This window comes from Azolla caroliniana, unplaced genomic scaffold (assembly GCF_043228905.1).
Source record: "Azolla caroliniana isolate FFs.n. ecotype wild unplaced genomic scaffold, voAzoCaro1.0.p SCAF_13, whole genome shotgun sequence".
Lineage (NCBI taxonomy): Eukaryota > Viridiplantae > Streptophyta > Polypodiopsida > Salviniales > Salviniaceae > Azolla > Azolla caroliniana.
The window spans coordinates 18,387,853-18,415,724 of NW_028230448.1; the positions used below are offsets into that span (position 1 = coordinate 18,387,853).

Consider the following 27,872-nt stretch of genomic DNA (forward strand, 5'->3'; position numbering starts at 1 on the left):
ATTTTTTAAAGGCGGAAACCATTTGCCAGAATGAAAGTGTGTAAGAAAGCAATCAGATAGATTAGAGTTCACAGAAAATCTTAATAATACAATTATCATGGTCGATTTGATCTGTTCTTGCTTTGATTGTACTTGCGGAAGGAAGAATTTGGGAGATCAATGCGTGACAACCCCTCCTCCCAATGGTCAGAATTCCTCGGGGGGAGATCATTGCACGGCCCCAGTTCACCATTATGAGAAGAGCCATCCAGGGACGAAGCAAATGACATCGGATTTGGCTAATACAGTCATTAGCAACTCTGCACAGGCATCTTCATCGAAGACGGAGGAGTATAGCCATTACTTATATGACACACTCCGAATCCTGGTGGTCGGGCGGTCGGGTGCTGGCAAGACCACGCTCATCCGGCTCCTGGTCGGCAAAGGCGGCCCCCAAAAGCTTGGCACCGACGCAGTGGCCAGCATTCAGAACATTGAGAAAGAATGGCAAGTCCTCAAGACGGAGGGCCTTCCGCAGCTCGTCTTCCATGACAGCAATGGGATGGGTGTACGCGGCAGCAAGAGCCTCACCGAAGTGAAGAATTTCATCGATTCACGGAATGATTCGAGCCACTTACCAGATAGAATCCATCTGATCTGGTACATCATCAGCGCAGCCGATAACAGATTCGCAGACGATGGTGACCTTATGCGTGTGGTGCGGGAGAGCAACATCCCCATGCTGCTCATCATGACCTACAATGATATCCCCGAGGAAGCCCGCAAGCAACATGTCAGTGACGACAATCTAGACTTGCTTCTCAAATCGGTCGTGGACGAGAAGGAGAAGTCGAAGATCAAACGACAGATGGTGCGGATCGGTAACAAAGTGAAGATCGATAAAGATACATGTGAAATAATTGGAGAACCAGACACCCAAGGGCTACGGAACATGTCGAGGCAGACCGAGATGCTTCTGCACAAGACCGCCAAGTTCACATGGATCGCGGCGCAAGCTGTGGACATATGCACCAAGATCCACGCGACGACCACATTGATTCTGCGAATGACCAAGGCGGCTCTTATTGCCAAGGGATTCACGTTTTCCATGAATTCCTTGTCCCTCCTCGTCGTGCTCAACACCTTGGAGACGAACATCTGCAAGATATGGAGGGTTCCGACTGAGCTCCGGAAGTCATTGTGGAGCATGTATTTTCGCAACAAAGGATATCGGATGTTTCTTGGCGAGGCATGTCGCGACATGGAGAAGGTAATGAAAGCGTTGGGTGCTCTCATAATGTTGGTAGTGTCCACCCTTCCGGTGCCAGCAGTACTTACTGTGTCTGTCGTTGGTGGACTACTTCTCAAATGGAATCCTGGTGTAAAGGATCCCAATGAGCAGCGCCGTAGCAAAACGACCGTCATGATCATCACATACGCGCTACATCTCCTCTTGGCCATCCTCTTCATGAAGGCACAGCAATGGATTAAGAAGCAAGCCGGCCAAGGCCAAGGCCAGCACCAGACCCAGCTCCTGCATGAGCCATGGAATCCGGCACTCACACAAAACGATTACATGAGGCTGTGTGAAGAGTTCTTGAAGAATATGGAGACCCACTTCCCTGGTTTAGAACAAGGTGGTAATAGTGGTGGTGGGTCGGCCATTAGCTCCACATGGGACATCATGTTTAGATCGGACAATGTGGTGCGTTTCATCGACAACTTTGCACTGGAACGATATAAGATGTACTTCCGAGATGCCCACGGTCACGATGACAGCCACGTGGTGTCCACTAGACCCACAAACCACCAGGTACCATTCCTCCTCTTCCTCATTCTAGTACTACTAACTTGTCGACGTCGTAGGGTTACATCCCCGACATTAAGGTTTCCCCCCGCCCCGCTAAATGCCCCACATCCACTTATATCATTAAAATGTTATTTAGGTCAATCCTGAGCTTGAGCCTGAGCCTGAGCCTGAGCCTGAGCCTGAGCCTGAGCCTGGATCAAGCAACGATACAAATAACCCACAACACGAAGATCAAGAGATTCTCAACTACGAACAATATGAGTGTAAGGTTCTTAAGCATTCATTGTTGTTTTTTATCTTATTTCGTGAACATGCTAATGATATATGCACTAAATATTATATGAGGGAGCAAACTACAAACCGTTATCTTATAATTATCACAGCATGCAAAAAATAAGAATTGGATTTATAGAAAAAGGATCTCTAAAAGTAGGCGTATAAGTTACCACATCATACATACAATGTTGTCGTATAGAGTCTAGACTACTTGGAAGGGAGGTGAAATAGATTTACACTACCTATAAAAGGCTTTTGACATGGATAAAACACTAGAGGGTAGACTCTAGATCACCAATAACCCCTCTTGCTTTTGAGTTGTGGTTCGAAAACTCTTCCAATTTCTCCTTGCAAAGCACCTCAACAAATATAGACTCTTTCCTAATAGTTGGGAGGTAACCTTTATAAATATTCTAAATGCTTAAGATTGGGTTTCAAAGCTATTGCAATTGTTACACTCCTACCTCTTAAGTCCTCAATTACCTCTCCTTTAAAATAATTTTTACGTCCTCAATTACCTCTACCTAAAGTAATTCTCCATTTGATTTGTTGGGCCTTTATCTTGAGTACTCAACATTTCTAACAAAATGTCAACATTAATTAAGATCATCGTCTAAACTAGAAGCCCTTGTTCCATGAAAACCCTATCAAGGCCCCATTACTATGAGGGGGATGTCATCCACTTCTCCTTCATTGCCTATGAAACATAATTAGGCTCTTAGCAATATATTGTAGTAGTTACAACCATCGTGACGAGTTTCCTCATGTAATGCACCATTCAAATCCTCGCATGCATGTGCCTCACATTATATGGGCCTTCTAATTAGTTCTTAAGTTTCCTTCGTACAGTGTTGTTGTCAAAATGATTGGTATATTTCAATGCTAATTAATAGGGAAGTTATTTATCACCAATGATTAAGTTTTAGGATTTTCAAAACTCTCAACTATGAATAAACCATTTTAAATGGAAACTTTACCTCATATTTTCATAGTTTTAGCTTTATCAAACATGTACACATGTCAAACCGCTTACTTCTTCGAAGTTCTTCTTCTTAGTCATTTTGATGGGAGTTGGTCCTTTGAGAAAGCACGTAGAGCATAGTGTTATACCACCTTATAACTTGTTTAGTCACAAAGAAGGTGATGTTTTATCAATCAATTAGTTACACCGTTCGAATTCTATTTGGTATTGTTAATTTAATCCTTACCAGTAAGTCTATGGGGAAGTAAGGTTTCTTTCTTGTGAACCAAAAGGAAATGCCAATAATACTTAAGGGAGTTATACAACACACATGAAGTCCAAATGGGTTCCATCCAAATATTTGTCCTATGGCTCATGATCGAAGGTTGTCTTCAAGTAGGACATCAATCTCTAGCATGAAGTGTTCCCTTTACCTTATCTCCACGTTGTTTGGTCATTTATAATATGCTAGAGAAGAGTATCAAATGTGTTTAGGTTGGGGAGTAGAACCAAAATGACATCAAGCTCAAAGATTTTGTGGCTCATGATGATATTTTGTCTTTTGACAAGCACAAAAACTCAAATATAAATAGATTTGTTAGCCAACGTGACCACATATTTAACAATTATGGATGATGTACCCACAATTTCTTACCTAGTTGGTGTTGTAATCAATTATTGTAGTGATGTATAACCCCATGGCCATTTTTATTCTTGGTTGTACCCACGGATTTCCCATTTCTCAAGAGTGGCCACAACCACAATTGAATTCATGGTGCTTACTAGAAATAGTATATTTCCCGCCATTTTGTGTGCTCCACATGATGTGGTGGAAAAAGTGAACTTCACAAGTATGTTTGTGCATCTAGAGTAAATTCACTTGAATCATCCTTTTTTGGAATTGTCCATAAAACATATATTTCCTCCATATAAGTAGATCAATGTATTTGTAATGGTTGTTACTTTAAATCAGGGCATCTACATTTTGGCAATCCCCTAATAATTTGACCTTGTTCACATGTTTGTCTTTAATTTTATTTCGTTAGTGCATTTCCTTATTTGGTGCATCGAGAATTTGTACTTCATCAAAATATAGTGAACCCTTTGATACCTCTCTACTTTTTCGAATGGCTTACCATACTTGAAAATTCAAACTTCTTGTAGTTACTTTTCCTTGTAGAAATCGTGGTAGTATAAAAATGTTGTTGTATAGTCCATTAACGAATTCGGAAACGTGCCGGGAAGGGTTGTGACATAGATTTACAAGGCTTATACATGGTTTGAGATATTGAGAACAATGTTGTCTCATAAACGAGCGTGCATCTGCTACTTGAGAGGGACCACGACAGTCTTGGTCCAGGGAGTCAAAAAGATGGGGGAGTCAAATGGGATTAGTAAGTAAAAGAAAACTGTCCATTGAAGAAAAGACTAGTTGATGTGTTGAGAAACAAACTCAATTCCTCTAGTGTGGAAACACACCTTTGGAATACCCAAGCGTGTGAACATCGATCGCACCTCCTTGTATCATAAACTAAGTGTCATAGAAGTTAAGTCCTATGACACATATTTAGTATGTAGTTAAGTCACCACCTCTTTTTCAAGTGGTGGTTGTAGTGAGAGAACATAGAGAGAAGGTGACTACATAAGGATCTTCACCTCCTCTTTGTAATTATTGGTTATTTTATTATCTTGTCAATATAGTTTTACCATTTTCTCTCCCTCTCTCTCTCTCACACATACACCTTCTGCTACACAGAATAATATTCGCTTCTTTACATGATATAAGAGTGATTGGTAACTTGATCCAAACTCATCCTCACATGTTGTGTATACGCTGACTTTCACGGAAAACCGATTGATCGCTATAGCAACAACCTGCATAGTTTGTATCAAGAGAAGCAGGACAAGAAAACTAGCTCCAACCAAAACACTTCAACATGAACACTCAAATGGGAAGCGCTCTTCCTATAGAGAAACTCGATAGAAACAACTTCGCATCTTGGGAGTACAAGATGCACCAATACCTTGTGGGTCAAGGCTATTGGAGCTATGTCGAAGGAGCACAAGAAAATCAACCCAACCCCGCACATGCCGACCACCTAGCTTGGGAGCAAGTGGCGAGTTGCGTCGGCTACATCCGAGAGGAGTGGGGGAGCCTCAAAAAGATATTTGCGGCCAACACAACCACACGAAAACTTCAACTCTGCCAAGCGCTGAATAACATACAACAAAGTGATATGTCAATAGGCAACTACATCTTGAAGATCAAGGAGCTGTGCGACTTCCTCGGGTCGATCAATGTCAACATTGACGACAATGAAATGGTGCAGATATGCCTCGGCGGCATAGCACCTCAGTTCGGCGCAATAAGGTCGGTCGTCCTCGCGAGAGAAAATCCTCCCTCATTCTTCGATCTCCAATCGATGATACTGGTCGAAGAAAGCCATGTCCAAACAAGAGGCAACAAATCAGACGAACAAATACTCTACACGAACTCAAATAGAGGAAGAGGGCAAGTCCATGGAAGAAGGGGCCAATCAGGCCGAGGCCGAAACGATGAAAGAATGTCCCATGAGCACAACTTTTATCGGCAAGAAGTCGAATACTCACGACCAAGAGCGTTTGGAAGAAGGGGGAGCAATCATGCCAAACCAAGCCAATAGAAAAATTCCATCTAGTGCGGATATTGTGGTAAATTTGGCCACTAGGAGGCAAAGTGTTGGAGAAAGAAGAGTGAGTCGGCCTTCCCAAGCTGACAACTCACCAACTACACCTCCAACTCTGGCTACGATGATCATGGCAGAATGTTTGTAATGAGGCACAGAGCAAACTCAATGTCAGCCTCCTACCTGACCAACACCTCCAACTCTAAAGATGTATGGTTTGTCGACTCGGGTGCATCCAATCACATGACCTCTCATAAAAATTGGTTCCAAGAGCTACGAAAGCTTGAATGACCCGGCTATGTGGAAATTGGGGATGACACAATTCACCCCATTCAGCATGTCGATAATGTCCCATTCGATGAAGAGGGCTACATCAAGAACGTCTTGCATGTTTTGACAAATAACTTTAAGAATCTATTCTTTGTCGACTAGATTGTGGAACCAGGCATGCAAGTTCGGGTCAACAATAGAGGATGCTTCATGGAAAAGGAAGACCGAATTATGACTCATGGTCGAAGAGAAGGTCAGATGTTCATCCTTGATTCTCACGAGATGAAATTAGCAATGTTTGCCAAGGGCCATAGAGCCAACGTCAATATACAATTGTGGTACAAAAAGATCTGCCACATCTAGGTCCAGAAGCTCAAAGGAATGCAATCGAAAGGAGTCATCATCAAACTCCCAACCTTTACCAAGAATGGGATTGTAGGTGTATGCGAAGCCTGCCGATTCCGTAAACAACACCGACAACCGTTCCCCAAGGAGAGGAATGTGAGCAAAAGGATTCTGGATGTAATATAATCAGACGTATGGGGACAAGCCCAAATGGCAACATTCGATGGTTGCCGATACTATGTGACGTTCATCGACGACTTCTCTAGACACACATAGATATTCCCTATGCGGCAAAAGAGTGAAGTGTTCTTGCACTTCCAAAAGTTTAAAAACGAAGTCGAAAAGGCAATCGGTCATCATGTATGGTGCCTTAGATCGGATGGCAACAAAGAGTACTTCTCTGATGCCTTTACAACATACATTCGACAAGAAGGAATCCAACAGGAGTTTACTTGCCGACACATACCTCAACAAAACGGAGTAGTTGAACGAAAGAACAAGCATATACTCGAGGTGGCATGGGCAATGATGAATGAAAAACATCTACGGAAATCATACTAAGTTGAAGCGATGAACACAACCGTCTATCTAATGAATCGTTGCACAACATCCGGAGTGCACAATATTACCTCCCACGAGAAGTTCTATGGAAAGATGAACAAATCTATCCCACGTTAGGATATTCGGCTCGATCGCGTACGTTTTTATTCCCGACGAGAAGTGGTAGAAGCTTGATCCTAAGTCAGAGAAATTTATAAGTGCTTCAACCTCTCTACCAAGGAGGTACGAGTGAGTAGGGATGTCATATTTGATGAATCAACATCTTGGTACATAAACGACTCAACTCCATCTGATCTAACCGAAACCGATTTCGACATAGATTTAGAGGAGGTTGATCGTCTAAGGCTCACAACAGAGAGAAGTCCAATCTCAACTAGGTTGAGTGGACCACAGGAGCCTCTAAGCGACCACAACATCATGCATGTCACGACCAAGTTCAAAATTGGACAAAGGAAAGGCTAAAATGCCTGAGTACAAAGACTTAGATGGAAACGAATCAACTCACTCACTCGACAGTGAGTATGGTGGATTAGATGTTCCTATCATGAGGACACCAGGAGCCAAGAAAGTGTTCACGAAGACAAGTGAACCACTACGTTGCTCCACCCAAGTAAAGAACATAGTTAACCGATTTGGTGACAACAACTACATGGCATATCACTATGCCTTTGGGATGAAGGTGGTGACAATTCAGAAACCAGAAAACTTTAAGGACCCGTGATGGGTCAAATTGATGAATGAGGAGATGCAAGCACTCTCCAAAAATGAGACTTGGGATCTCCTGCCCTCTTCACCCCACCAAAAGGCAATTGGATGCCGGTGGATATTCAAGGTGAAGCACAATGCTGGCAGCACTGCCAATTGGTATAAGGCTCGACTTGTGGCGAAAGGGTATGCATAGACTCATGGGGTCGATTGTGAAGAGACCTTTGCCCAAGTGGCAAAAATGACTACCATTCAGACCTTGATATCTTCACGAAGGCCCTGGGGTCGACAAGTTGCGATAGTTCGTGAAGACACGAAGACTCAACCCACACGACGATGACGATGAAGAAGAAGAAGAACCCTAATAGGAAACAAGAAAGTAAGAAGAAGAAGAAGAACTAACACACCTTCGACCTAAGTGGTATACCCTCCTAACTCAAAATGGGCAACCCTTTTACAACGGACACTCCCTTCCTTTTATAGAAAAAGGAGAGGGATACGTAATAATGTGGGATAAATCCCTTATTACATGGGGTTCTCTGTCCCAACTTAACTCCTATTCGGCGCCATAAAGGCACCCCTATTATTCACATGTTTATACAAGGGTAGGTGCACATGATGCGCTCCGCCGATTCCTCCAATATCTCCCGGTTTCTCACAGTAGCCCAAAATCTTCACGACAACGGTATGTTGATGATGGTATTGTTGATGGTGTGATGGCAGAGACGTTGTGGGGTTGGTAAATGTTGCGGGGTGGGGGTTGGCACCTAGAATGACTCTACCCCCTCCCCAAGTGGGGTTATTCATTATCGTCAATGGCATTCTCACAATCAAACCTATGCATACATTTGAGGTCAATACATTAAGCCCTATAATTGGATTCTAGTGTCCATTCACCGAGTAAGAACTTATGTATACGATCCAAAATACCTTCTGAAAGTAGCACATAGTCAATTACACTATTTCCATTGTGTTTTCTACATGTAAGACTATTAGTGTTGGTCCATAAAGGGACACCATTTGCAATAAGAAATTTGGTACTATTATACATTTGTAGGAGTAACTTCCCAAATTGGTTCAGATCTTTTTCATTGCTAGAAGAACGGCTATACATTTGTATACCCGCTTGCATCCTTGAGATATGTAGCATGAAATATTGGTGTGCACCAAGTTGGAAACTTCTTGTACGAGCATTCATGTCACCAAAGATAATAACTTCCCCTTTGGATTTGAAATAAGCAATATCATCTTCTAGATTTTGGCAAAAGGTTGATCTTTATCCAAACAAGCATAAAAGTTAAAATCTTGATGAGGAATGTATCGTCCAACTACAAAAGTGGGCAAATCATTATGTGTTTCTATTTTGAGCCATATGTAGCATTTATGTTCATCATTTTTTTACGATTGACACATATTTCTCTATTTCCTTCTTAATCAAACATGCCACCCCTACTTGTCCTCTTTTTTATCTTTGATTTTTCTCCCATATCAAAGAGTATACATTATAGTTTCCTAAACCTTCATTGCTTTGAGTATTATGCTCGCATGTTTCAACAAGTGTAATATCCAAGTCATTGGTGAACTCCTTTATGCCAAATCCTGCATTCTATGGGTATCCATTGCAATTCCAAAAGCATAGTCGTAAAAGACGTGGGTTAGTCTCATAGGTCATGTGTCCCTACTTGCCTACATTTCCATCTTTAGGCACACCCTTAACCTTATTTTTCAATCTTTCTTCATATGCTTTACAGGGGGCATTTTGTTGTGAGATAGTACGATCTTCACTCACAAAGCATTGTGTACCTTTGAGGTGTACCTGCCGCTTTGTACATCCGTCATTGTGCATACAATAGGCTTTTCTCTTGAGCAAGTAACACCATGTTTCCCAACTCGGTGTGTCCCAAATACATTCACATTGGAGATACCATAATGCATACTAGAAAATTCACCAATGGCCTTTCCGAGGTATGCGGATGTTTCCACACTCTCCTCTTTAATCCCACGAATGACAATGTTCTTTGATCGTCGTTCACGTTCTTTCAATTCTCGGGCATCTATGCTTTCTATATTCTTCTCTTGATTCATCGCATGCATAATAGATGAGTTTGATACCACATCCCCACCACATACATCGGCCCATGACTTCGTTGTGCATACATTTTTCATCTCACTTACATCCCGCCGCATCGTATCCATTTTTTCTTCTTTTAGTGCTTCCTTTAACTCAATCTTGTTGAGGCACTCATTTGTTTTGAAAGCTCTTTTACATTCTTGAATCTCTTCTTCAAGTTTTGTAACCATTTTCTTAAGGCCTTCATTCTCAATGACAACTATTTGGAGCTTAACATTCTCTTTCATTAGTATCCTAATCCCTTCACCTTACTTGTTTATGGTTACTTGAAGAGAAATCAAGTGACTCATAATCATTTTGTTCATTGTGGCTTATTTTATTGCATTGGCATCAAGAACCGTTGGTGATCTTGGCCCATTATCAATACACCACCTAGAGCATTGAGCTCATATGTGCATACCTTATTCATGCATAGACACGTTGTGCTTCATTGTATGGATACCTCTTTTTAGGAAGGAGACACATATCAAGAACACATGTATACTCTAGTCCCATAGGTCAAAACTGGCCTCTTTATGGACAATAAAAAAATTCTAAATTCTAAACTCTCTCTCAATGGTACCTTTTTCTCTCTATTATTGAAAATATATAAATGACTTAACCAGATTGAGTCGGTTAAGAAAGGCTCAAGCCAAACCAAACCAAGCGCAAATCAGTTACGAAAGCTCAAGCCTTAAACGAACCAAACCACCAAACTGTTAAATGGCTTGGTTTAAGTTTGAACCGAACCATTGCTGACTCCTAGAAAGTGGGATGGACAAATTGAATTGGAACAATTTTTTATATTTTAAAAGAATGGTGTTTAATGCTCCATTAAGTAATTTTTCCTAAGAGCACATTCAAGGTGTTTTCTATTAATATACACGCAAGCGGTGGGCCTAGACCTTTATAAGATCCACATAATTAATTCATATGATAGATGGTTCACCCAACCATGGTATCCTCTCATTTCCAAGGCATGCCTTATTTGGGTTCATTTATCATCCTATCAATTCATCCTCTCATGAACAATTTAAAAATCACACAACTTTGAAACGTGAATCAACATATGAAGAAATCAACAAGACAAGAGAAACTAATGTTTGAGAAGGAAATCATTGTACCTTTATGTGGCTATTAGAAAGTAAATAGGGCGATTTCAGAATAATATATTGTGATATGTCTATTTTAGGTAATGGTATAACATTATTAAAGTTTCATCAAGCTTTCTAGTTGTTAAGTATGTACTTGTTAGTAAGTAAAAAACTCCTAGTTAAAGTATGGGTTTTAGATTGACTAAAACATATATTTAAAACTATTAAATGAAACACAAAAGCTAAACCATGTATGACATGCATTAACTGATACACATCCAAGAGAGTGAAAGTGTATGTGTGTTGAGCTACCATATTTTATGTCGTTATGGATTTATTTCTAGGCGGCAATAACAATTTACAATAAACATTCAGTTGAGTGAGAAATTATGGGTGAATATGAGGATCATGTTGATGTGGGATGCATATGAGACACCAGACAACTCCATTATCTTCTTTGCCTTAAATTGAAGGGTTAGGAGAATGGCAAACTAATATAGGGCCTAGAAGGAAATGGTTCTCCACTTGACATTGGAGATGAGGGGTTCTTTCCACCAAACTAGAGGCATGTTAGTAGGTTATTGGTGGATTGCTCTATAGTGAGCGCCAATGCTCCCAACGTGTCCATGATCAAATTTGTCCATAGTAACAAGATGGTAGTTAGTTGCTGTCATCGGAAGACATTGCTTGACTTCAGACATTGGAATTAGTTGATAAAGTGATCTCATTACAGGATTTATGAAGCTGGTTGATTTTGTAGGCATTTTTGTTGTCAAAGGTTGAGGGCTAATGTGGAAAAAACTCTGAGATGTTGTTTATATGTTGACTATGGTCTTCAATACTTTTGTCTACAACATGAAGTTTTTAGAAACCATGACAAGGGGCAAACGAAAATGTGTTTCAGACGCTTCTAACTACAAATGTGGCCATTTGGAATGTAATCATGATAAAATGGATTTGTTTTTACATGATGGATATTGTTTTTTCCTTTACATGTGGTCTCCTAGCTTGCCGTAGCTATTGACAAGGGAAAATAAATTCGCGGTGACATTGCGGATATGGCTCTTGTGGATAATGATATGATGGTATTGGGCAATGCTTCGATGGACATGTATGACAAATGTGGTAGGTTTGGAACAGCCAAGGAAGTGCTGGAAAAGTTTGTTTTTCAAGATTTGAATAGCTTGGAATGCACTCATTATAACATATGTCTAGCATGGACAAGGCCACAAAGCATTCAATTCATTTGAATAAGTGCAAAGCATGGGCATTTCTCTGATTTGGATAATGGTATGACAAGCTCTCATATTCTCCAAAAAGGTTTTCTAGCAAAGAATAACCATCTTGGAAGTAGTTTAGTATAGATGTATGCAAAATGTGTTGACCTAGTAAAAGTTGAACAAGTATTCACTGAACTACCCAGGAAGACTATTGTTGCTTGGAATGCGTGCATCACAGGATGCATTGAATGCGGCCAACCTTATGATGCCATAAAATGGATTATTTTATTCCACCTTATGTGTCTTTGCTCAAGGCTTGCACTATGTTGCAAGATCTTGAGACTATAAATACGAAATGCGACTTTTTCGCAGAGGCACTCAATGTGTTCAAAAGACTTCCATTACAGAATATAGTCTCTTGGAAAACACTAGTTTCAGGATATGCTCGAAATGAGCGTCGGGAGGATGCTCTTATATGCCATTCACGTATGGATTCAAAAGGAATATCTCTGAATGTCGTGGCCTTTGTTTGGGGCTTGAAAACATGTGGAAGTATTTGAGCAATAGAAAAAGGACAAGAGAGTGCACAACATTATCTGCAAATAGGGTTTGAAACATGGTCTTGTATGGTTTATTTCCTAAGTGGACAACACTTATTTCAGGGTATGCTGAGCAGGACTACCAGCTTGATCAATTATATAGTCTTCTGGAACACACTGCTTCCAAGATATGTTGAGTTTGGGCCAATAACAAAGTGCTCCATTGTTTTACACAGATTCAGTTAGATGGTTTATTTTCTGAGTGGACAACATTTATCTAAGGGTAATGTAGTATCTTGAACTGCATTAATTTGTGAATATGATGAGTATGTTATGTTGAAGAGCTTCAAGATATGCTAATCTAGATGCAAATGGAGGGTGTAGCCCCAAATCTTTCAATCATCTCTCATTTTGGTAAAACAAGGGCTCAACAGTTTTGGTCTTACGTGGTGTAATGGATTTCAATTGTTATGTTGGCTTCATGCATTTTGGCATTTTCTTGAAGTATACAATCTTTTTGAAGACAACACTTAACTTTCACTTGACTCAAACAGTTTGTGGTATGGTTTGGTGTGGACCCATAGTAGCAGTATGGGCAATTTTAAATGGAGATTTAGAGAGAACCATGTCATCCTCGAATATTTGAAATAGGATTTCAATTGTTGTGTTGGCTTCATGCAGTTTGGCATGCTTCTTGAATTATACAATCTTTTTGAAGACAACAATGAACTCTTCTTGGACTCAAACAATGTGTGGGAATCTGAAGGACTTGCTTACTATGGTATTAGAGATATGTGGAACATGGATTTAGTGAGACAACACTCTCCCTCTTTGTGCAAATGCAAAGACTTGTGTCACACTTGTTTGCTGCCTGAAAGCATGTGGCAGCATTAGAGCTACATTAGCAGGCAATGAAATTCACAAGGATATTGCACAAAAAGTTGTTGAAATATATTAAATTATTGGCAATACATTAGTAGATGTGTATGTGAAATGTGGGTCACTTGCCAAGGCACAGGTAGTATTTCACAGGCTTTCAGTCTCGGAACAAGTCTCTTGGAATGCATGATTGCAAGATATGCTGAGAATGGGAAACTTTAGGAAATGCTCAATCAATTTCATCAAACGAAGGATCCATGGCTAGCCACTGTCTTACACAAGATGGGCTTGGGAAGGATAGTCACTTCCTTTCCAACTATTTTGTATTTTGTCGTTGATATGCCCTTTTTAAAACTAATGGAAGGATATGTTGTCTAAAAAAAAAACAAGATGGTAGTTAATGGCACCTTCATCTAGTCATGCTGCTACAACAAAGTTTATGGAGAGTTGTGCCAAATTAATATTCAATTGGAATTAGATGAATTTCACAATTGACAAAGATGCATTGCAAATGCCGTTTTCTTTCCTCATTTAATAGTTACGGAATTCTCTTCCTTCAGTAACAAGATCCCCATCCTAATGGATCCCACACTCTACGTCACTTCATACCTTGATACAAGTTGCCTAGTAGCGTTTCTCAACATACTGGACCTCAAGTGGACAAGGATCCTTGATCCTAACAATACAAAAAAGGCTCAAGTTAGGACAACTAGAAATATCTCCATCTTCCATCATAGTTTCAATTTGATTTTTATTGATGATAAGGTTGTTTTTAATGTTTGGAACATAATTTCAATTTGGTTTGATATAATTTTAGATTTTGGCCTCCCAAAAAGCGCACATCATAGAATGGAACATTTTAATGAACATGCACTTAACCAAATGTTTATTCTATTGGTTTCATCACTAACTAAATTTATTTATATGTATCTATAAAACATATTATAAAATGCTTACACTCGTTTTGCAGTGGAGGATTCCACAATGGATTATGATAAAATAACGGAAAATGAAAATAACTCTAGTGATCTTGTCAATGACATTCAAGCTTCTATGGACAATTCCTCCCCTGAAGAGAAATTACCGACAAGTTTGTTAGAGTATTTTAATTATAAATGATGATTACAATAAGAAAAATAGTTGTACATTTTCAACTTAACTATGATGCCAAATTATGTTTTAATGATGCATGATTATATCTTTAATCTAATAATGGTTACAAAACAAAAATTTACGATCATTGGTTAGTAATGTTCTCTTATATCCTTTTTATAACGGCTTATGCATATTGAACTATTTTTCAATCATGCTAGAAATGCTACCATTTCTTTCAAATCTAGTATTTCTCAATATTTCATGCATTACTATACATGACATTAATGTCGTGACTTATATGATTCTAGCATTTCCCATATCACGTTATTTTGGGTACTTCAAGTCGTTAATGTAAGAAATTCTGCCAATTAAGAATTAGTATGGTGCATGACTGCTAGAGAATGTTACTTCCATTCTTTGGCAATGGTTGATTTTCCGTATTTTATGAACATATTTCAAAAGTGTCGAAAGCATCTATGTTGAAAGCATCTCATTCTATAGTAGTGACATTCGTCAAACTTGAAATAAGTAAGGGTAGATTAATAATGTTGTGGGAATGGATCTTATATCATCCTTATAACTTATATGTCCCATCAAACAACATGGACATAATGATTTATTGCTATAGAATACTACAATATCGAGAAAAGAAAACCTTGTAAATTATTGGAAAAAAGTGCACATTCATTATGGGTGATATTGATGTGGGCGATATATACGGAATTGGTAATAATATTATGTCACTTTTGTGGCACTAATTGTCTATCCCTAATTAGAACATTAATCTAAGACCAAGTCCAAAAGCAGTTGTACATTTTTCAATGCACATGCAACAAGATCACATTAAAGTTAATAACGATATGGGCCATACATTGCAAATTTGTCCACCCATAACTAGAACGTTTTAGCAATTGCATATGTTTAATCGTATACATATAAGATTGCATGTATGTATTATTGTATGCATCTATGTTTGTGACACTAAACATGTATTGTTAGAAATATTAAGAATTGACTAGATAAACATATAGCATTAGACTCATAGAGATGTATACTGCATCAATGAATTCCGGAACATGCCTAGAAGGGTTGTGACATAGATTTACAAAGCTTATACATGGTTTGACATGTTGAGAAAAATGTCGTCACATAAACGCGCATGTGTCTGCTACTTGGGAGGGACCAATAGGTTCTTGGACTAGGGTGTCGAATGATGGAGGAGGAGTCAAATGGGAGTAGTAAGTTGAAGAAAAGTGTATATTGAAGAAATGCCTAGTCGAAGAGACAAGGATGCTAGAGAAACTTGTCGAAGAAAGAAGATGTCAATGAGACGACAACTCAAAGAAAGGACTACTCGAAGAAAGAACATGTCGAAGAAACTAATAGAAGAAACGACTAGTCAAAGAAAAGACCAGTGAAGGAAACCACTAGAAAAATAAAGATGAAGAAGAATCAGAGCGAATGCTCATGGAGCTTGGAGTAGTTAGAGTCCGTCAATGCTAACTAGGTCATCTCTAATGCTTGATGGAGAGTTTAAACACATGATTAATGTGATGAGCATGAGTTTAAGACAAAATAACCTTGTATTAAGAAGTAGACGCTAGATTACATAAAAAAAGGCCCTTTATAAAATAAGGTTACAATTAGAAAGGGGATGGATTACATTGGTGCCAAGCTCAAGTTAACCACGAGCTCAAACAAGAGAAGAAAATGAGAGGAGTCAACCTTCTTCTGTAGGTCATTGAGACAACAACTACCTCCGACGGCTACGATGCCTCGAATCGGGGTAGAGCTCTTGTGCCGCTCCATCCTCCCTACGAACAAACAGTGTGCTAACTTGCCGCCTCCTTGTTGCCTCCACTAGAGCGTCGAAAACCCCAGACAAAGAAGAGTCAAAGAAAAAAAGAAAATCGAAGGCGCCACACAAAACAAAGAAGACTTCACGCAACTCCAATAAGACTCCCCGCAAACTTCAGAAGATGAACATGAACACTCCCGAGCTCCCAAAACCACTGAAGAAGACCACCAAAAAAACGATGACTAACGAAAAAGACCCAAAATAAGCCTCATTTGCATTAAATGCAAATGTCCCTTTCCCTATAAAAAATGAAATATATTTTAATGTGGTCACTCCTACACATATTGAATGGCCTTAACCACTAGCTCATTCATGTTTATTGAGGAATTAATAAACATAAATGAACTACACATATGTATACTTTGTGGATCCTCTTTCTTTGCCCCTTTTCCCACATGTTACACATTCTCCCTCTTTTACTTTTTCACACGTGCTTTCACTCCATTCTGTATCCCCTTTTTAGCATCACGACAACGTTAGTAACAAGTTTACCATGTTAACAAAAATTCAAAGACAATTATGCTAGCATCTTCATAGTCTTATCTTGCTTTCTCCTATGAGATTGAAAAGTTGATGATGTGGTCAGAGATAAGTTGGTGAGTACAACAATTTGAAATCATGTTTTACTTCTTTTTTCTTTATATAAAAATATGTGTGTCATATCTACTAAATTAATATTATTTTATGGGCTTATATGCCCACCTATTAACTAGAATGTGTAGGGTTATTAACTTAAATGCATGTGTAAAAGTGTTTTTAGAAGCTAAGCCATTGAACATTAGAAGAATATAAAGTATGGATAATTCACATTTGGAGGCTAAGAACACGAACCAAGACCTTAGGAAGAAGTCAAAAGTAAAAGTAAGAGACCAAGAGAAAAGTAAAAAGAGAAAATTTAAGCGGACCATAAAAAACAATAAAAAAAGGAATGGTCATAACTCCTTCGTTTTTCACCCAAATATTATGTTTAAATATGGATTAGAAATCTTGTAATGAGAGCTATCTATAGCGTTTTAAATCACTAAATTCGGAGCTCTGAGGAAGGAGATATGACGATTAGAAGGTCGTTGGGTCTTAGCTTAAAATAGGAGATAAAAAGCTTCTAAAAATAGCGTGAACGAGGAGGAAGAATAAAATTATAAAAGAAGAAGTGGAAGGACAAATAAAAAAAAGAACTAATAGGGAGAGGATCCTAATAGAGGAGAGGGAATCTTAGGAAGAGAAGTCTTAGTGAAAGAGGAAGGGTCTTAATTGTGGTTTTTGAGTGATTGGTAATAAGAAGGTCTTTGGTTTCTTAGTTGAATGTGGAGTTTATCTCCTTTGTATTGTCTTGATGTTGGAATATCATAACAATATTATCTCTTTCTCATCTTCTCTATCTTTTTTTCTTAATTCCTTGAGCCTCTCTTGATCTATATAATATATTATGAGTCACAACTCCATCTAACCGGTTTGGTCAAGCCCTCATATAGTGTAAGATTATCCTTTGTCTTAAACACCTCATCAGCATGCAAGGTTGTATGTATGTACGTATTATTATATGCATTTATTTTTATGTGATTATATTTATACACATATACATTTTGATCATTAACTTTAGCTATATACAAACTATCTACCTACATTTGTCTATCTATCTCTCTAATTGACTTTAACTATGTACAAACTATTTGTGCCTATCTCTCTCTGTATCGTAATTAGCTTACCTTAGTGGGCTATATACAAGCTAGGGAAAAGTACCAGGATACCCCTGGAAGTTCTTCTATTTACCATAATGCCCTTGGAAGTTCCAAATTTACCAAACTACCCCTATGTCTAAAAAAATACACTATATGAAGTAATTATACACTCAAATCTACAAGCCCTATTTACCAGAATACCCTTAAAACACACATTTCTTTACTTAAGAGATTCTTTGGGTCCTTTGTACTTACTTTATAAAGTGTATTTGTTTGGACATAGGGGTAGTTTGGTAAATTTGGAACTTCCAAGGGCATTTTGGTAAATAGTCAAACTTCCAGGGGTATCTTGGTACTTTTCCCTACAAGCTATCTAGGTCTATCTCTCTCTCTCTCTCTCCATTGTAATTAGGTTACCCTAGTGGTAAGTTGTTACACTATAAGTATTACGTTTTGGGTTTAAAACCTAATTTCCTTACTTCTCTATTATTTCATACATATCTCTTAATTCACTTCTCTATAAGTATTACGTTTTGGGTTTAAAACCTAATGTAGGGGTTGAACCCATGATCTCTTAGTACCTTTCTCACTCTCAATGGTACCATTTTCTCTTTATTATTGAAAATAAATAAATGACTTAACTAGATTGAGCCGGTTAAGCAAGGTTCAAGCCGAAGCAAAGCTAAACCATGTATGATATGTGTTAAGTGATGCACATATCTGAGCGAGTGAATGTGTATGCATGTTGAGCTACCATATTTTACACCGGATTTAGTTCTAGGCAGCAATAACCATGTACAATAAACATTCAGTTGAGTAAGCACTTTGATCTTGGGAAAAACGTGTGCATTTAGGGATGACTATGAGGATCATGTTGAATATAAGCACCAAACAACTCTAGTATCTTCTCTCCCTTCAACTAAAGGGTTAGGAGAATAGCAAACTAATAGAGGGCCTGGACAAAAATGATCCTCCATGTGACATTGGAGATTAGGGGCTCTGTCCAGCAAACCATGGGCATGTTAGTAGGATATTGGCAGATTGCTCTATAACGAGCACCAATGCTCCCAATGTGTCCATGATCAAATTTGTTCATAGTAGTAAAACAATAGTAAATGGCACCTTCATCTGGCCATATTGTTTACCACAAAGTTTATGGAGAGTGGTGCCCAATTCCTAGTCGATTGGAACTGGATGAATTTCTTTATGTTCTAGTAAATCATCAACTTCACCATACCACTTTCACAATTAACAAAGATGCTTATCAAATTTGTCCATAGTAGCAAGATGACAATTAATGGCGTCTTCATTTGGCCATATTGTTTGCCACAAAGTTTATGGAGAGTGGTGCCAAATTCATAGTCGATTGGAACTCGATGAATTTCTCTATGTTCTAGTAAATCATCGACCCCACTATACCACTTTTACAACTAACAAAGATGATTTTCAAATGTCCCTTTCTTTCCATGTTTGAATAGTGATAGAAGTCTCTTCCTTCAGTAACAAAATCCCCATCTCGATGGATCCCACACTCTACATCACCATTCATACATTGATACTAAATGTCTAGTAGCATTTCTCAACATAATGGACCTTGAATGGACAAGGATCCTTCATCCTAACAATACCAAAAAGGCTCAAGTTAGGACGACTAGACATATTGGTTTTTTCACTAACTGGATTTATTTATATATATCCATAAAACACATTATAAAATGCTTACATTCATTTTACAATGGAGGATTCCATGATGGATGATGATGAAATAAAGTAAAATGAAAATAACTCTAGTGTTGCCTTCAATGACATTCAAGCTTCTATGGACAATTGTTCCCGTGACAAATATGAATGGAAATTACCAACAAGTTCGTTAGAGTACTGTAATTACAATGATGATTACAATAAGAGAAATAGTTGTATATTTTCAACTTAACTATGATGCCAAATTATGTTTTAATGATGCATGATTATTTCTTTAATGTAATAATGGTTACAAAAAATTATGATCATTGGTTAGTAATCTTATCTTATATCCTTTTTATAACGTCTTATGCATATTGAACTATTTTTCAATCATGCTAGAAATACTACCATTTCTTTCAAATCTAGTATTTCGCAATATTTCATGCATTACTATACATGACATTAATGTCGTGACTTATACGATTCTAGCATTTCCCATATCATGTTATTTTGGGTACTTCAAGTCGTTAATGTAATAAATTCCACCAGTTAAGAACTGGTATAGTGCATGATTGCTGGAGAATGTTACTCCCATTCTTTGGCAATGGTTGATTTTCCTTATTCTATGAACATAATTCAAAAGTGTTGAAAACATCTCGTTCTATAGTAGTGAGTCATGACATTCTTCAAACTTGAAATAAATGAGGATAGATTAATAATGTTATGGGAATAGATATTATATCATCCTTATAGCTTATATGTCCCATCAAACCACATGGATATGATGATTTATACCGAGAGTTGTGTACAGAGTTTTGGGATTTGTCCGAGGACCACATGCCCGAGCCGGGATTGAACCTCATCAGCGACTTCGCGGTCGAGAACTACGAGCTCTACCTTATGGACAGACCCTCTAGTCTGAAGTCTCTTCTCGGATATGATATATATATATCATGTATACATGGCATGTATTTGGCCATTCCAAATCGTCAGAGCTCATTTGTTCAATGCCGCAAAGTTTGAGCAACTCTATTTATTAATTCTCAATTAGATGAGCCCCAACCATTTTTGTTAAAAAATAAGCAGCACCTAACCTAGGCAATTGTCAATGGAGTTGTATAACCATTGCCTAATTTCCTACCTTAATTTCACCAACCATATTGCTCTATGCATATTGTTTCAATTGTTATTCTATGTTCTAACAAATTTGGTTTGTAAGGAAATTTGTGTCTCAACATTGATTTCTCTATGTATATATGTAAACATGATAAAAACACATTTATTGGTCGACCCCAATTGTTTCATTTATAGCCAATGCCGCAAGTTTATTTGACTGCGTGTGTATAGAAACATGATGAAAATAAAAAAGACTCCTAGTTTCAGTCAATTTGTCTAGACCCAATAACAACTTTGTTAACCTTCTGCTAAATCTTCCTTCTTGTAAATTAGGGCGTTCTTCACACCAAAGGAAAGAATATACTCATTGAACAAGATATTGAACTGAAGATAGCACTACCATTTGATCATTTGTGTAAGTTATTTTGCTTAATATTGGTATTATTTCCATAAAGTGCTTACACACATTTGCCTGTTTGTCTCATTGCTCAACATCCAAAATTTATCTAGCCTATAACATATAAATAAATTCCTATTTGGTTATTTGTGGAAATTATAATCTGGTAATCTACATACTAACATAATGTGTGCGACTAGCACCTTATATAAGCTTCTAAGTAAAATATATAATTCACATGATACTTGTTTTTAATTTATGTTGTAGGGAATAGTAAATGGATTCTACCGAATCAAAAGATGGATGACCACAACCAAAAAGCTATTAAAATATCGTCTCAAGCTATTGAAACCTATAAAAGCATTACGTTCACTTATCTTTTTCACAATATTTTGAACCAGTGGAAAGCATATTCTCCTCGGTTTTCTCAAAGCATAGATTATATATTGCTCCCCTAATATTAATTATATTCCTGCCAAAATTGAAGCTTTATATGTTTGAATTGTTACTTGGCATTGTCGATTTTATGTAATGAAAACCTATATTATAATAAGACTTTAGAATGAAAGCAAAGTGTGGTTAATTCAATTAACAAGATCCTAAGTGAGCCTTGATACCAATAGAAAGATACCATGCATGGGGATGGTCTCGATGCCCTCAAACCATTCCGCCTCAATGCTAATATTTGGTTAACACATTAGCAAACATTGTTAGCCTTGTTCTTATTCTTAGAAACCCGTTCAAAAGTTGTTTCTTGTCTTGTATTGATCGGAACATGTTGGTCTTTCATTTTGATCCTTTACTCTTTTATCATTATTGATATTATTGTGGATCTTTGGACTCTGTCTCCTTTTGCATCCATCTCAAATTATTCTTCTGAAATCGTGTGTTTCATCCATCTCTTGATCCAATACCAGCCAAGAGGTTCAACACCCGAATGCAACTATCTAAGGCACATTCATGCAACACTAGAAAAATATATTTTAGTTGTGTTTTAATTCAACAAGTTTATATAATATAATGTGCAAATTTGTTCCACATAAAGTGGCAATGGTTTTATAAGGGTTCCATATCATTCAATCTTGGTTAATCATCTAGAAATAGCGAAAGTTATATCTTTGGAGGTTAAAGTAGACACTCAATTCCACATATGTTACATAAATCTGCGGAAACATAGGAGCGAAACTTTGGCAGAATCGTTGCTCTATAGTTGTAATCTACAATTGTGTCATGTACAGTAAAATTAGTGAACCTCTTTATTTCTTGCTGCCAGCGTGGGATTCTATTTACACTTTGAGAAAAGCCAACCTCAAAAATTTGCCTTGATGCTCCCTCGCGGGAGCTAAGACCTTAAGTTTGATCTCTAATTAAATTGTTTCTTATTAAAGTTTTCCCATTGTGTATGAATGCCCCATCCATATGCTACGCAAGCTTTCCAGATGCATTTCTTGGCATTATCACCTCTTAAGTACGAGAATAACTTGAATATAAATTATAAGAACATTTCAAGGCTCCATTCACAAACCATGTTTCACATACCTAGTTCTCTACATTCACTGAAACATTATTCATCATAGGGTGATCTTCAAACGACATGATTCCTCAAGTGCCCCTCTTACTTCGCGTACATGTTAAGTACCACTGCGGCAACATAGATATAGTTTCTTATTTGCCCATGCTTCAAGACTATAGCATCCCTTACGTGTGCATGAAGGGTAATCTTTTTTTCCATACGAATGAATTCAACCAGAATATTCAACAAGTCATGTATGATTGCCTCAAATAGTGGTCTATTTCACACATGACATCTAAGTATGATATTGGTGATATATCACAACTATTTCAATAACAATCTCAACATCTAAACAAAGATCCAATCCATGATAGCCAAATATTAACATTATTAATTGCATGATTACCACTTGAAATACATCACTAATAACATGAAGCCAAAGATCCATGTAATCAGTTTTATTACTGTCGCAGTTAATTTCCAGGGAGGTGTGTTACCCATTATGAGGGCACACAAAAATTAGCAACAGCATTATTTTAAAGAATCTGAACACTGCATACCAATCACTGTGATTTCCCATGGCAGCCATAAATAAGTTCAGCATCAAGGCCCTTCACTCTCACATGTTCCCAACTTATCTGACCACCGTTTACATGAACAAATCAATCCATTCTTTGAAGCTTCAATTTGGCTTTCAGAGAGCAAGAATGACAATTGTTTTCTTCACTTGAGTTTGATTTCCAGTTGGGGCAATGTGGATTTAGCTTATATGCTCATTCCGCTTCTCTTGATATTCATGCTTCTGTTTATCGATTTTGACCACATTTGGCTAATCAGAAGACAAAATCCAAGTGCATTGATACCTTAATATATTGAGCTAGAACTCAAGAGAGCTGAATGGGAAAGAATACCAAACTTCAGTAGCACAAAATGTCTGTCTAGAATAACATTCTTTGCATCTATTGTAAATAGTCATTCTCGCAAACACAAATTCCATCCTCAAGCACATGTAGAATATTTGAATCTTTAATTAGAATCTTTCGTTTCTCCACCCTTGATGTAAGCGCTGCTGAGAAATGGCAGTCAGCACAAATTCGCATGTTCTGTATAACATGTATAGGCATATCAAGAGGTGTATTAATCAATGCACATGCAATTGCCAGCATCACAGCATGACCACATTGGTCATCTTTTCCATCATCAAGAATAGCTTGTGACTCCCAAGCAGGGAGTAGAGAATACCCTTCCAATGATAGCTTTTCTAAAACATCCTGTAACTTAGCATAGATAGATGTTCTTTGGGGATGCCTCTTATCACTCGCAACGAATAAATGCACATTCATTCTTCCATCAATCCACCAACAACTTCCTGTTGTCTTCAATGTCTTGGTTTTTTCTCTCAAATTGATTATTTCGCCAGCCATTGCTTGCATACTGGCAGCGGCATATATATTTCTCATGCTAACATATGCTGAAGCTGCATACTTTCGATCAATCTTTAGTAATTGTGCAAACACCCATCTTGCAAGATCAACATTTACCCATTTGTGACAAGCTCCGAGCAGAGCCATAAATAGTGGAAGGTGATCAGAAGAGGGCACATTGTCAAGCACATGTTTCGCTTTGTCTAATTGCCCAGATCGACCGAAAAGATCGACCATGCACGTGTAGTGCTCTAGAGATGGAGAGAGAGAATATGTCAAACACATGTCATAAAAAATAAACTGCCCCTCTTCCACTAAACCTGCATGACTACATGATGTGATAAGAACAAGCAAGGTAACAACATTCGGCTCGACCTTTTCTACCCTCATCTGTCTGAGCAATTCCAGAACAATTTTAGTTTCACCCATTTGGGCATAACCAGACATCAGTGCATTCCAAGAGACGGCATCACGCAATAGTAGAGCTTCGAATGCTTCGCGAGATTTCACAAGAAATCCACATTTACCATACATATCCACCAACCCATTGCTAAGCACAAGGTCCTTTTCTAATAAACCCCGCTTCTTGAGCTCAATATGTATCTTTTCTCCCATTGTGTGATATCCTATGCTTCCACAAGCTTTCATGATCGAAATAAAGGTTACTGAATCTGGAGATATGTCCTTGATTTTCATCTGCTCAAAACATCGAATTGCTTCATAGCCGAGGCCATGTTGGGCATATCCAGCTATCAATGCATTCCACGACACAACATCCTGAATAATAAGCTCTTCAAATACTTCTTGTGCTTTTTCCAGCTTGCCACATTTTGCATACAAGTCAAGCAATGCAGTGCCAAGCACAATATCCTTTTCCAATAATCCTCTCTTCCGAACTTCCAGGTGTATCTCTTTTCCCATCTCAAGGCCTCCCATGCTTCCACAAGCTTTCAAGATGGAAACAAAAGTTATTGCATTAGGAACTATCCCCTCAGCACACATTTGCTTGAAACATTTCACGCCTTCATCTCCGAAGCCATGCTGGGCATATCCAGCAATCAAGGAAGTCCAAGCCACAACATTTCGCACTGAAAGCTCTTCAAACACTTCTCGTGCCTTCTCAAGCATTCCGCACTTGCAATACATATCCACCAACGCATTTCCTAGCACTATGTCTTTACCCAATAAACCTTGCCTCTTGACCTCATTATGTATCTCTTCTCCAAACTCAAGAGACCCGATGCTGCCACAAGCTTTCAAGACACAAACAAAAGTCACCGCATTCGGGTAGACTCCTTCGGTCCTCATTCTTTTGAAGCATTTTAATGCTTCATCACTGAATCCATGTTGGACATATCCATCGATGAGTGCAGTCCAAGACACAATATTCCGCACTGGAAGCTCTTCAAAAATTTCCCGAGCTTTTTCAAGCCAACCAACCTTAGCATACATATCCACAAACGAAGTGCCGAGAACAATATCCTTTTCCAAAAATCCACGTCTTTTAGCATCCGCATGGATTTGTTCTCCCAGTTCAATGCTTTCCAAAGTACCACAAGCTTTCAAAATGCATACAAAAGTGACCGCATTCGGGGATATACCCTCAGCTTGCATCTCTTGGAAACATTCCATAGCTTGATGAACAAGGCCCTGCCGTGAATAAGAGCCAATGAGGGAGGTCCAAGATACAACATTTCGTTCGGGTAGCTCTTCAAATGCTTTTTGTGCTTTTCCAGGGGCACCACACTTCCCATACATATCCACCACGGCTCCACCGAGCACAACATCCTTTTCTACCACCAGCAGTTTCCTTACTTGAGCATGTATCTCTTCCCCTCTCACGATATTGCCTATGCTTCCACAAACTTTCATCAAACAAAGAAAACTTATTGCATCTGGGGGTACCCCTCCTTCTTGCATCTTTTTGAAGCTTTCTATAGCTTCATGATCGTGGCCATGGTTGGCATAACCAGACATAAGTGCATTCCATGAAACAGTGTCTCTAACAAGAAGCTCTTTAAACACATTTTCTGCTTCTTTGATGGATCCACACTTCAGGTATGTACTAAGCAAAGCAGTCGTGACATATATATCATTAGGAATAAAATTTTTGTGGATAGCTTCACTATGTAACCTTCTTGCTTTAGGCATATCTCTCTCTTTCCCACACGATTTGATGAATTCTAACAGCGTATTTCTGCCTCTGTTTCCCTCCTTCTTCGTCTTCATCTCTTGTTTCTCTAGAAGCCATGGTTGTGGATTGTTTCCTTCGCCAGAGAAATTTGGATTCTCTGAAAACCAGAAAAAGAGAAAAGAAATCAATAAAATAGAAATAAGTAAGACTTTTCCAAGAGAAAGAAACAAAACCTTTTTTTCTGTGTTCTGTTAGAATTGGGAGGGATCCACGACAGAGTGTTTCCATGGAGATTTTGCATATTTGAGAACAGAGAAGAAGAAGAAGGGATTAGAGGGGAGGGTTTTTCAAAATTCCCAAAAAATGCCCCTCTAATTTACCTTAACCCCCAAAATGCCATTCACTCTAAAATAGTTTAGGTCACAGCCTTACCTTCTCTCAAAGCCTCACCTTCTCTACTTTGCTTGATCACTCTTCTATCCGACATGTTCGTAAGCCGGGTTTCCATCCAAGAACCGTTTCATCTATTTCCTGTGGGCAACTGTAGAAAAGGGCTCTTATTGAATCAGAAATGGTCATGATAGTTCCAACATCAAGACTACGGGTAAAGTCACATCAAGAGAATGTGCATTGCCTTTCGACCACTTCCTGCATAGAACCATCGAACGACATTGCAGAAACGTTCGTAGAAAATATGTAAATTTGTGCTCATAGCTCTTTGCTTGTTTACCCTTTTGCTCTCCCTTCTTCACAAAGAATCAATAAAAAGAAACGTGTTAAATCTTCCATTCATATGTTTTTTGTGCCAAGGGTACTGCCCCATGGCACCAAATGTGTTTGTAGGCAACCATAAGATTAAAATGTTGTGAATGGATCCTTTGGAGTGTGACTTGTTTATTTAATCAGCACAATTTGTGCTATGGTGAGGTGAATGATACCTAGCTAGATGTGGTAACCTGTGTGCATTGTTCGGCATAACAAATCTAACACGTTGTTGATGAATAATATATAGCACTTAGATGCGTTTGGCTCGTTTGCATAAGCATCGTTGGTGGTTTAAATAGGATTCTAGTAAGGTTCTTGTTTGTTATTTATTTCTCGTGTCATTGTAACCTCACTTGCCACCACTCATATGGCTGATTGTATTCAAGCAAATGTTGCAATGCATGTAACCCATAAAATTTGAAATTTGGTTACCTAAACCCTTTAATTATTGGTCGTAGATTTTTCATTATGGAAGACGTCATTTCTTTTTACTTTAATGAGATCAAACAAATTCATGGATAAATTTGTGTGCCTTGGTTTCTTTGTTATGCAATAGTAGGGAATGATCCTTATACAAGTACTTACTTACCCACCTATTCTTCATTCTTGGTGAAATTTGAATCCTAAATGAATGAACATAAAAAGTAAGCAAAATTTCATGAGAATTTCATATGAAAATTTTCCCTTGTCAATGTTATCGATTCATGTCAGTGGCAAGTCCTTGACTATCGTTATGAAGATCCAAATCCTCCTCTTGTTTAAACAAAAAGTTGTCCCATCTCTCGAGACGAGT

General features: G+C 38.2%; 3 protein-coding genes across 3 annotated transcripts in view; 2 read left to right on the top strand and 1 right to left on the bottom strand.

The window, feature by feature from the left end:
* Window positions 1–21,796, top strand: part of LOC147856494 (uncharacterized) — a 98,338-nt gene extending 76,542 nt beyond the window's left edge. Inside the window, exons 3-4 of the mRNA XM_087329842.1 lie at window positions 21,180–21,261; window positions 21,511–21,796. Of these exons, the coding sequence (XP_087185968.1) occupies window positions 21,180–21,261; window positions 21,511–21,701 (273 nt within the window). The 3' untranslated portion in view covers window positions 21,702–21,796. The remainder of the gene's footprint in view (window positions 1–21,179; window positions 21,262–21,510) is intronic.
* Window positions 67–2,186, top strand: LOC147856496 (uncharacterized). The gene is made up of 2 exons (XM_087329572.1): window positions 67–1,792; window positions 1,926–2,186. The coding sequence occupies exons 1-2, from the start codon at window positions 98–100 to the stop codon at window positions 2,184–2,186; spliced, it is 1,956 nt and encodes a 651-aa protein (XP_087185698.1). The 5' UTR covers window positions 67–97.
* Window positions 21,797–22,476: 680 nt separating the features above from the next.
* On the bottom strand, window positions 22,477–26,644 carry LOC147856497 (pentatricopeptide repeat-containing protein At2g27610-like). Its single transcript, XM_087329841.1, has 2 exons — window positions 26,548–26,644; window positions 22,477–26,471 (listed from the first exon to the last, which is right to left on the bottom strand). The coding sequence occupies exons 1-2, from the start codon at window positions 26,600–26,602 to the stop codon at window positions 23,716–23,718; spliced, it is 2,811 nt and encodes a 936-aa protein (XP_087185967.1). The 5' UTR covers window positions 26,603–26,644; the 3' UTR covers window positions 22,477–23,715.
* Between the last annotated feature and the right edge of the window lie 1,228 nt (window positions 26,645–27,872).

Coding starts and splice junctions, on each gene's coding strand:
- LOC147856497 (XM_087329841.1), bottom strand. CDS start 26,602: ATGGAAACACTCTGTCGTGGATCCCTCCCAATTCTAACAGAACACAGA. Junction 26,472..26,547: donor AACAGAACACAGAAAAAAAG/GTTTTGTTTCTT, acceptor TCTGGTTTTCAG/AGAATCCAAATTTCTCTGGC.
- LOC147856496 (XM_087329572.1), top strand. CDS start 98: ATGGTCGATTTGATCTGTTCTTGCTTTGATTGTACTTGCGGAAGGAAG. Junction 1,793..1,925: donor CTAGACCCACAAACCACCAG/GTACCATTCCTC, acceptor AATGTTATTTAG/GTCAATCCTGAGCTTGAGCC.